The sequence below is a fragment of the Fringilla coelebs genome (assembly GCF_963513975.1).
Source record: "Fringilla coelebs genome assembly, chromosome: 1".
Classification (NCBI taxonomy): Eukaryota; Metazoa; Chordata; class Aves; order Passeriformes; family Fringillidae; genus Fringilla; species Fringilla coelebs.
The window spans coordinates 1,674,918-1,686,493 of NC_140028.1; the positions used below are offsets into that span (position 1 = coordinate 1,674,918).

The window sequence follows — 11,576 nt, forward strand, 5'->3', positions numbered from 1 at the left end:
CCATGAAATGACCTCACACATAACACCCATATAATTCCTAAAGCTTTTGTTGCATATTTTAGTTTTTCTGACACACATATTCCAAGCAAATCCTCCCAAATACCAACTCTCATGTAAAAGCTAAAACGAAGTTCAGTGGGAAATGGTCTCAAGAGCAGGACACGACACTGAAGGACTGTGGGAAGGAAAACATTCCCCACATCATGAATCGCAAATCTCCAGCACACAAAACCAATGTCACAATTTCCATTCAAGTACCTCTAGAGAGGAATAAGGTGAACCATTTGGTTTTGAAACAAAAATGTCCACAGTTCCTTCAACTACTCCTCACGTCTTCCTTTACTTAGCCTTCACCAGTTTCCCGTTCTGGGTTTCAGTCAGAGCCCAGCAATGGGACCCCACAGTGGGACCTTGCTGGGCCCAGTGGAGACGAGCGCTACGGGTGAACCAACACAAGACATTGGACAGCAGGGGAGGCATCACAGGGAGTGTTCTCCCTTCCCCTGTAGGAAAAGCCTGGCTTAGAGGGAAGTTTATAAGGCTGGTAATGGGAAGAGGATGGAAGGGCACAACTATCACCCTCAGAAGAATTACAAAGCCCAGAGGAGCCTGACGTGTCTGTGGGGGAATGACGACTCTCTCCACAAGACACACACAAATCGTAGCACACCAGGGCCAGGGAGTGACTTCACTTTTGACACCCCGCTGTCCAAAGCTCTGGTCACGTCCACAGCCCTCCACAAAAAACATCATCATCAACATATTTGGTCTCTAATACATACATTTAAGGCTGCTGACAAGGTCACATGGACATGGACTCAAAAGTAGGACATGACACTGCAGAGTTCTGGCACGGAAAACACTCCCCACCTCAGCACTCACCATGCTGAGCCAGCCAGGAACTCTGGCCTGCAAAATGCCCCAGGGCCATGGGACAAGGCTGTCCCGCCCCTCCAGGACCAGCATAAAAGCCGGCTCAGAGCCTCTCTCCCTCACACACTTCTCCTCACGCCTTCTCCTTCTGCTCCTGCCGACAACCAGGTGCGCATCAAGCCCCTGACCCTCCTGCTCCTGCCTCCCAGGCCCCTCTCTTCCAGCACTCTCAGCCCCAGCCTCTGTAGCCCTCAAACCTCTACACAGCCCCAAAACACCCTCCACATTCCCTCACTCTCCTGCTTACACTCCAGCGCTCTTAAACCTCTCTACCCTGCCTCACCCCCCTCTCTCTTCCAGGCACCCTCCACACCACACCCATGGCCTGCAACAACATCTGCAGTCCCTGCGGACCCACCCCGCTGGCCAACAGCTGCAACGAGCCCTGTGCCCTGCAATGCCAGGATTCCCGCGTCATCATCAACCCTTCCCCTGTGCTGGTCACCCTGCCAGGACCCATCATGACCTCCTTCCCCCAGAACACCGCCGTCGGATCCACCTCCTCCGCTGCTCTGGGCACTGAGCTCAATGCCCAGGGACAGCCCATCTCTGGTGGATTTGGATTTGGCCTTGGCTACGGCCTGGGAGGCCTGGGCTGCTATGGCAGAAGGGGCGGCTACATCTGCTAAGGGCGCTCAGCATCCACCACCTCTCACACCACCAGCTCTGGGCTCTGGCAACAGCTCCTGCAAGTAGACAATCTCGGCTGATGGTCTCTCTACTTTCACCTCACCCTGGATCCATTCAAGTTCTCTCCCTTGCCTTTTAATTCTTTTGCTGCAATAAAGCTTTCCTGCATCAAAGCCTCACGGGTCTCCTTTTTGAAGTTGCAGCCTCTCACAGCCTCACCCATGGGGTGGATGGCAAAGGACATACCACCTTCCTAAACAAGTAGAACCCCACCTTTAATAACCAAGAATGGAATAGGAAGCAGGGTTGAATGCTGACCTTCGAGAACACGACAAAATCACAACACCTACCAGACCTGAGGCTTTGACACAACAATGCGCTGGTTAAGTCTCTCCATGCCAGCATAGCCTTGACAAGATCTCCTCCCATCAGAACTCTCAAACCACACAAACAATCACAATCACAAATCACACACACAATAACATCCACTCTCGGAGAAACTCAAGAAGCGCTGCAAGCACTTCCATGCCCTCTGTTTAAGTAATGGCACCCAGAGAAGGATTTCCAGAACCACAGACAGCTCACCTTGTCATCTCCTGGGACACAGAGACTCCTGCACCTCTTCCACTCTGGGACCACCCTCACAATAAAAAAGGCTTATCTCCTCTTACAAGGAATTCCATCTGTTTTCATTTGTGCCCTTGCTGACTTGTAACAACCCCTCATCCAGCCTTGTCTCCTGGAAGTCCCAGCTCTCTCAGTCTCCTATGAAAAATCCTCCAGCCCTTTAAATATCTAGGTAGTCCTGAACTGAACAATGGCCTTGTTTCACTAAGTCTGTGGGCTTCCTCTCCTAGGGACCCCAGAACTGCTCACACTGACTCTCATCATTTTTGAGGATGTTGAAAAATTTTGGCCTCATGGATATGACTCTTGAGTTACTTCATTTGAAGTTTCACTCCAGCTTGAGAACTGGATGACAAGGCTCCAGGTCATGTGGTTTCAATATCATATAAATAGAGCAAGCCACGTCACTGACCCATTACACCACTGGTACATCCTTGCATAGTCTGGGAGGATGAAGTAGGAGCAGACAGTGCCAAAAACATTCCTGAGAGGTGGAGTTAATTAACAGCAATGGCTCCCTCATCACCAACAAGGTAATTTTTTTCATTCAGTTGGTAACCCAGAGGTCACTAAGACATGATTTTGCCCCTCGAAATCAACTCTAACTGCTCCTCATCACCTTATAAGACCTGGACTAGGAAATAGTTTGTAGGGGAAAAATTTCCCCATCCTTGTCTGCAGGAACAGGCTCCCTAGAAATCCCGGAGAAAGATTGGAGGGAGTAAATGCATTGAAAGGGAGAGGTCCTAAACTCTGTCACAGCCACAAAGCCCCGAACAACCTGACAGGGCTGTAAAGGAATGGGGTCCCTGTCTCAAATGCAGCCACAAACCAAATCACACCTGCCCATGGGTTGACCACATTGATGACAACCCAATTTTCCAAGGCATTTGTGATTTATTTTGGTTTCTCTGGCACACACCTTCAAAACAAATCCTCCCAAATACCAACTCTCACTTTAAAGCTGCTGCCAAGGTCAGATGGACACGGTCACAAGAGCAGGACATGGAATTGTAGCGTTGCAGGAAGGAAAACAGTCCCCAGCTAATGACTCGCCAGGCTAGGCCAAAAAACACTGATGTTATGATTTTCATTCAGGAACTATAAAAGAATAACAAAGTCAACCCTCTTTTGTAATGAAAATTAAATGTACTCAGGTCTTTCAACCCTTCCTCACACATCATCTTCTTATCCTTCATCAGTCTTCCCTCCTATGTGTCACTCAGAGCCCAGCAATGGGACCCCACAGTGGGACCTTGCTGGGCCCAGTTGAGTTGAGCGCTATGGATGAACCAACACAAGACATTGGAAAGCAGGGGAGGCGTCACGGGGATTGTTCTCCCCTATCCAGCAGGAAAGGCTTGGCATAGAGACAAATTTAAAATGTTCGCAATGGGCCAGGGAGGGAGAGAACGAACGTGATGTAAGGGGACACCCGTCATCCTCAGAAGAGTTGCAAAGACCAGATGAGCCTGACGTGGCTGTGGGGAAATGAGGACCTTCTCTACAAGACACACACAAACCACAGCCAATCTGGGCCAGGGACTGACTTCACAGATGACACCCCACTGTCCAAAGCTCTCATCACGTATCCAGTACTCCACAAAAAACATCATCATCAACATCCTTTGGTCTCTAATACTTCCATTTAAAAGCTGCCGCCAAAGTCAGATGAACACGTAACCAAAGTAGGACATGACACTGCAGAGTTGCAGGATGAAAAACACTCCCCACCTCAGCACTCACCACTCTGAGCCAGCCAGGAACTCAGGCCAGAAAAACACCCTAAGGCAAAAGGAACAAGGCTGTCCCGCCCCTCCAGAACCAGCATAAAAGCCGGCCCAGAGCCTCTCTCCCTCACACACTTCTCCTGACACCCTCTACTCCTGCTCAAAACCAGGTGAGCCTCAATCCCCTGACCCTCCTGCTCCTGCACCCCTGGCTGCTCTCTCTTCCAGCACACTCAGCCAAAGCCTCAGCAGCCCTCATGCCTTCCCACAGATCCCCAACACCCTCCACACTCCCTCAATCTCCAGCATCGCAGCCCCTCACACCCCCACACCCCTGTCTAACAAGATCCCTTCTCTTCCAGGCACCCTCCACACCACATCCATGGCCTGCAACAACATCTGCAGTCCCTGCGGACCCACCCCGCTGGCCAACAGCTGCAACGAGCCCTGTGCCCTGCAATGCCAGGATTCCCGCGTCATCATCAACCCTTCCCCTGTGCTGGTCACCCTGCCAGGACCCATCATGACCTCCTTCCCCCAGAACACCGCCGTCGGATCCACCTCCTCCGCTGCTCTGGGCACTGAGCTCAATGCCCAGGGACAGCCCATCTCTGGTGGATTTGGCTTTGGCCTTGGCTACGGCCTGGGAGGCCTGGGCTGCTATGGCAGAAGGGGCGGCTACATCTGCTAAGGGCCCTCAGCACCATCCCTGACACCACCAGCTCTGAGCTCTGGCAACAGATCCTGCAAGCAGAGGATCGCGGTTGATGGTCTCTCTACTTTCGCCTCACCCTAGATCCTTTCAAGTTCTCTCCCTTGCCTTTTAATTATTTTGCCTCAATAAAGTATTCCTGCACCAAAGACTCACAGGTCTCCTCTTCATTTGTATTCCAAAGTTTTCACACCCTCATACATGTGGCGGGATGGCAAAGGGACATAGAACTTTCCTTAACAAGTAGAACCCCACCTCTAATAACCAAGACAGACACAGGAAGCAGGATAGAATGGTGACCTTCCAGAAATTGACAAAAACACATCTCCTGCTCATTGCTCTGGCAAAGCCTTACCATGCCAGCATACCCTTGACAAGAACTCCTCCCATCAGTACTCTCAAACCACACAATCAATCACAGTAACATCCAATCTCAGAGAAACTCAGGAAGTACTGCAAGGGCTTCCATGCCCTCTGCTCAAGGAAGGCTACCCAAAGAAGGATTTCCAGAACCATGGACACTTCAGGTTTTCAGCTCCCTGGACAGAGAAACTCCTGTACCTCTTCCACTCTGCAAACACCCTCACACTAAAAAAGGCTTGTTGGCTCTCCCTATGGAATTCCATCTGTTTTCACTTGTGTCACTGCTGACTTCTTACAGCCGCAATCCAGCCTTATCCCCTGGAAGTCCCAGTTCTCTCAGTCCTCTATGAAAAATCCTTCCAGCCCTTTCAAATACCTTGGTAGCCCTGAATGGGCCTTGTTTCACTTAGTCTATGGGCTTCCTCCCCTGGGGACCCCAGAACTGCTCACACTGACTCAAATCATTATTGAAGATGTTGAACAGTTTTGGCCTCCCAGATATGACTCTTGAGCTACTTGTTTTGAAGTTTGACTCCAGCTTGACAATTGGATCACAAGGCTCCAGGCCATCTTGTTTAAATATTATATAAATAAAGCAGTCCACCTCACTGACTCTTAACATCCCCTGTACATCCTTGCATAACCTGGCACTGTTTCCCTTCTTCATCACCCCAAAGACATTGCTAAGAGGTGGAGCAAAACACCAGCTATGGAGCCCTCAGCATCCACAGGAACATTCTTTCTTTCTCTAGGTAAATCACAGGTCAGGAAAAAATTATTTTTCCCTCCAAAATCAACACCAAGTGCCCCTCACCATCTGTTATGACCTGCCCAAGGAAATGCTTTGTAGGAGAAAAATTATCCCATCCTTGTCTGCAGGAACAAGGTCCCTGGAAATCCATGGGCAAAGTGGGAGGGAGTAAATGCACTGGAAGGGACAGGTCCAAATGTCCAGCAAAGCCACAAAGCCCCAAACAGGCTGAAAGGGCTCTAAAGGAATGGGATCCCTCCCTCTCTCAAATTCAGCCACAAACCAAAGCAACCCTGTCCCATGGGTTGACCACATTGATGACACCCAATTTTCCTAGGCATTTGTGGTTTATTCTGGTTCCTCTGACACACACCTTCCAAGCAAATCCTCCCAAATACCAACTCTCACTTTAAAGCTGCTGCCAAGCTCAGATGGACGAGGCCACAGGAACAGGACATGGAATTGTACAGTTCAAGGAAGGAAAACAGTCCCCAGCGCATGACTCGCCAGCCTGGGCTAGGTAACACTGATACTATGATGTTCAGTCGGGTACCTTGACAGACTAAAAAGGTCATGTCTTTTGTTCCCAAAATTAAATGCACACAGGTTTTTCAACTGCCCCTCACATGTCATCTTCTTATCCGGCATCAGATTTCCTTTCCAGGTTTCACTCAGAGCACAGCAATGGGACCCCAAAGTGGGACCTTGCTGGGCCCAGAGGAGACGAGCACTAGGGATGAACCAACACAAGACATTGGACAGCAGGGGAGGCGTCGCAGGGATTGTTCTCCCATATCCAGCAGGAAAGGCTTGGCATAGAGACAGATTTAGAGTGTTGGCAATGGGACAGGGAGGGAGAGAATGTGTGGAAGGGGACACCCGTCATCCTCAGAAGAGCTGCAAAGCCCAGGTGAGCCTGACGTGGCTGTGGGGGAATGGAGACCCTCTCTGCAAGACACACACAGACCACAGCCCATCCGGGCCAGGGACTGACTTCACAGGTGACACCCCACTGTCCAAAGCTCTCATCACGTATCCAGCGCTCCACAAAAAACATCATCATCAACATCCTTTGGTCTCTAATACTTGCATTTAAAAGCTGCGGCCAATGTCAGATGAACACGTAACAAAAGTAGGACATGACACTGCAGAGTTGCAGGATGAAAAACAATCCCCACCTCAGCACTCACCACTCTGAGCCAACCAAGAACTCTGGCCTGCAAAACACCTAAGGCAAAAGGAACAAGGCTGTCCCACCCCTCCTGAACCAGCATAAAAGCCGTCCCAGAGCCTCTCTCCCTCACACACTTCTCCTCAAGCCTTCTCCTCCTGCTCAAAACCAGGTGAGCCTCAATCCCCTGACCCTCCTGCTCCTGCACCCCTGGCTGCTCTCTCTTCCAGCACGCTCAGCCAAAGTCTCTGCAGCACTCACATCTCCCCACAGCCCCACAACACCCTCCACACTCCCTCACCCTCCTGTATCACTGCCCCTCACATCCCCACACCCCTGCCTAACGAGATCCCTTCTCTTCCAGGCACCTTCCACTCCACACCCATGGCCTGCTACAACCGCTGCAGTCCCTGCGGACCCACCCCGCTGGCCAACAGCTGCAACGAGCCCTGTGCCCTGCAATGCCAGGATTCCCGCGTCATCATCAACCCTTCCCCTGTGCTGGTCACCCTGCCAGGACCCATCATGACCTCCTTCCCCCAGAACACCGCCGTCGGATCCACCTCCTCCGCTGCTCTGGGCACTGAGCTCAATGCCCAGGGACAGCCCATCTCTGGTGGATTTGGCTTTGGCCTTGGCTACGGCCTGGGAGGCCTGGGCTGCTATGGCAGAAGGGGCGGCTACATCTGCTAAGGGCCCTCAGCACCACCCCTGACACCACCAGCTCTGGGCTCTGGCAACAGATCCTGCAATCAAGGCACCTTGGCTGATGGTCTCTCTACTTGCACCTCACTCTAGATCTCTTCAATTTCTCTCCCTTGCCTTTTAATCATTTTGCCTCAATAAAGATTTCCTGCATCAAAGACTCACATGGCTCCTCTTCTTCTTGAATTTCAAAGTTTTCACACCCTCATACATGGGGAGGGGTGGCAAAGGGACATACAAGCTTCCTAAACAAGTAGAACCCCACCTGTAATAACCAAGACTGACACAGGAAGCAGGGTAGAATGGTGACCTTACAGAACATGACAAAAACACATCACCTGCCATATTAAAGGCTTTGACACAACAATGCTCTCCTGCTCATTGATCTGCCAATGCCTCTCCATGCCAGCATACCCGTGACAAGATCTCCTCCCATCAGAACTCTCAAACTACAGAAACAATCACAATAACATCCACTCTCAGAGAAACTCAGGAAGTGCTGCAAGGGCTTGCATCCCCTCTGCTCAAGGAAGGCCACCTCAAGAAGGATTTCCAGAACCATGGACACTTCAGGTTTTCATCTCTCTGGCTGGAATGACTCCTGCACCTCTTCCACTCTGGGTCCACCCTCACACTTAAAAAGGCATGTCTGCTCTGCCCATGGAATTCCATCTATTTCACCTGTGTCACTGCTGACTTCTAACAACCCCCCATCCAGCTTTGTCTCCTTGAAGTCCCAGCTCTCTCAGTCCTCTATGAAAAATCCTTCCAGCCTTTAAATATCTGGGTAGCCCTGAACTGGCCTTGTTTCACTAAGTCTGTGGGCCTCCTCCCCTGGGGAGCACAGAACTGCTCACATTGACTCACATCATTTTTGAGCATGTTCAAAAATTTTGGCCTCATGGATATGAGTCTTGAGCTACTTCATTTGAGCTTTGTCTCTACCTTGATTTTGCATCTCAAGGCTCCAGGTCATCTTGTTTAAATATTATATATAAAGAGGAGCCCATCTCGCTGATCCTTTACACCACCTGCACATCCTTGCACAGTCTGCACTGATGAAGTAGGAGACAGTGCCAAAGACATTGCTAAGACGTTGAGGTAAACACCAGCCATGGCTCCCTCATCACTCAAAGAATATTTTTTTCTTTCTCTATGTAACCCAGAGGACCCTAAGACATGGTTTTTCCCTCCAAGATCATCGCTTATGTAACCCAGAGGTCCCAAAGACATGGCTTTTCCCTCCAAAATCAACTCTAAGTGCTCCAAATCACCAAGTATGGCCTGCACAAGGGAATGTTTTGTAGATGAAAAATTGTCCCGTCCATGTCTGCGTGAACAACGGTCCCTGGAAATCCATGGGCAAGGTGGGAGGGAGTAAATGCACTGAAAGGGGCAGGCCCTAATGCCCAGCACAGCCACAAAGCCCAGACCAGCCTGACACGACTTTAAAGGAATGGGGTCCCTCTCTCAAATGCAACCACAAACCAAAGCAACCCTGTCCCATTGGTTGAATTCACCGATGACATCCAATTTTCCTAGGCATCTCTGGTTTATTTTTGGTTTCTCTGACATGCACCTTGCAAGCAAATCCTCCAAAATACCAACTCTCACTTTAAAGCTGCTGCCAAGGTCAGATGAACACACTCACAAGAGCAGGATTTGGAATTGCAGAATTGCTGGAAAGAAAACAGTCTCCAGTTCATGACTCGTCAGGCTGGGCCAGATAAAATTTATGCTTTTCATTCATGTACCCTGAGAGAGCAAAAAGGTCAACACTATTCTTCTGAAAAGTGAATGTAGCCAGGTCCTTAACCTGCTCATCACAGGCTATCTTCTTATCCTTCACCAGTTTTCCTTTCAAGCTGTCACTCAGAGTGCAGCAATGGAACCCCACAGACAGTGTGACCTAGCTGGGGCCAGCTGAGATGAGCACTACAGATAAATAAAACACAAGACATTGCAGAGAATAACAGGAGTCACCAAATAACAGGGATTGGTTTCCCATCTCCACGAGGAAAAGCCTGGCATATAAACAGGATTAGCATGTCGGCAATGGGACAGGGAGGGAGAGAATGATCAAAGGGGACACCTGTCACCCCCAGAAGAGCTGCAAAGCCCAGATGAGCCTGATGTGGCTATGGGGGAATGAGGACCCTCTCCACAAGACACACACAAACCACAGTACAACAGGGCCAGTGGGTGACTTCACTGTTGACACCCCACTGTCCAAAGCTCACGTCCACAGCCCTCTACAACAAATATCATCAACAGCCTTTAGTCTCTAACACTTGCATTTAAAAGCTGCCGCCAAGGTCAAATGGACATGGACTCAAAAGTAGAACATGACACTGCAGAGTTGCAGGATGAAAAACACTCCCCACCTCAGCACTCACCACTCTGAGACAACCAGGAACTCTGGCCTGCAAAACACCCTAAGGCAAAAGGAACAAGGCTGTCCCGCCCCTCCAGAACCAGCATAAAAGCCGGCCCAGAGCCTCTCTCCCTCACACACTTCTCTTCAAGCCTTCTCCTCCTGCTCAAAACCAGGTGAGCCTCAATCCCCTGACCCTCCTGCTCCTGCACCCCTGGCTGCTCTCTCTTCCAGCACGCTCAGCCCCAACCTCAGCAGCCCTCACACCTCCCCACAGCCCCACAACACCCTCCACACTACCTCACCCTCCTGAACAACTACCCCTTGCACCCCACACCCCTCTAACCTGTCTCACCCCCCTCTCTTCCAGGGACCCTCTACGCCACACCCATGGCCTGCAACAACATCTGCAGTCCCTGTGGACCCACCCCGCTGGCCAACAGCTGCAACGAGCCCTGTGCCCTGCAATGCCAGGATTCCCGCGTCATCATCAACCCTTCCCCTGTGCTGGTCACCCTGCCAGGACCCATCATGACCTCCTTCCCCCAGAACACCGCCGTCGGATCCACCTCCTCCGCTGCTCTGGGCACTGAGCTCAATGCCCAGGGACAGCCCATCTCTGGTGGCTTTGGTGGCTTTGGTGGCTTTGGCTACGGCCTGGGAGGCCTGGGCTGCTATGGCAGAAGGGGCGGCTACATCTGCTAAGGGCCCTCAGCACCACCCCTGACACCACCAGCTCTGGGCTCTGGCAGCAGCTCCTGCAAGCAAAGCACCTTGGCTGATGGTGTCTCTACTTGCACCTCACTCTGAATCTCTTCAAATTCTCTCCCTTGCTTTTTAATTCTTTTGCCTCAATAAAGATTTCCTGCATCAAAGCCTCACATGGCTCCTCTTCTTTTTGAATTCCAAAGTTTTCACACCCTCCCCCATGCGGTGGATGGCAAGGGGGCACAAGACCTTCCTAAACAAGTAGAACCCCACCTGTAATAACCAAGACACAGGAAGCAGGGTAGAATGGTGACCTTACAGAACATGACAAAAACACATCACCTGCCATATCAAAGCCTTTGACACATCAATGCTCTCCTGCTCATTGCTCTGGCAAAACCTCTCCATGCCAGCATAGCTTTCACAAGATCTCCTCCCATCAGAACTCTCAAACTACACAAACAACCACAATAATATTCACTCTCAGAGAACCACAGGAAGTGCTGCAAGGGCTTGCATCCCCTCTGCTCAAGGAAGGCTACCCAGAGAAGGATTTCCAGAACCATGGACACTACAGGTTTTCATCTCTTTGGCTGGAATGACTCCTGCACCTCTTCCACTCTGTGACAGTCCTCACACTAAGAAAGGCCTTTCTGCTCTGCCCATGGAATTCCATCTTTTTTCACCTGTGTCACTGCTGACTTCTAACAACCCCCCATCCAGCGTTGATTCCTGGAAGTCCCAGCTTTCTCAGTCCTCTATGAAAAATCCTTCCAGCCTTTAAATATCTGGGTAGCCCTGAACTGGCCTTGTTTCACTAAGTCTGTGGGCCTCCTCCCCTGGGGAGCCCGGAACTGCTCACATTGACTCAC

General features: G+C 50.7%; 2 protein-coding genes across 2 annotated transcripts; both read left to right on the forward strand.

The window, feature by feature from the left end:
• Positions 1-1,253: 1,253 nt before the first annotated feature.
• LOC311154259 (feather beta keratin-like) lies at positions 1,254-4,611 on the forward strand (the record flags this gene model as incomplete). Its single annotated transcript, XM_084206583.1, has 2 exons — positions 1,254-1,517; positions 4,537-4,611. 2 exons carry the CDS (start codon positions 1,254-1,256, stop codon positions 4,609-4,611), a joined length of 339 nt encoding a protein of 112 aa, XP_084062709.1.
• Positions 4,612-7,301: 2,690 nt separating this feature from the next.
• On the forward strand, positions 7,302-10,701 carry LOC311153748 (feather beta keratin-like; the record flags this gene model as incomplete). Its single annotated transcript, XM_084205773.1, has 2 exons — positions 7,302-7,571; positions 10,603-10,701. 2 exons carry the CDS (start codon positions 7,302-7,304, stop codon positions 10,699-10,701), a joined length of 369 nt encoding a protein of 122 aa, XP_084061899.1.
• Positions 10,702-11,576: the final 875 nt, after the last annotated feature.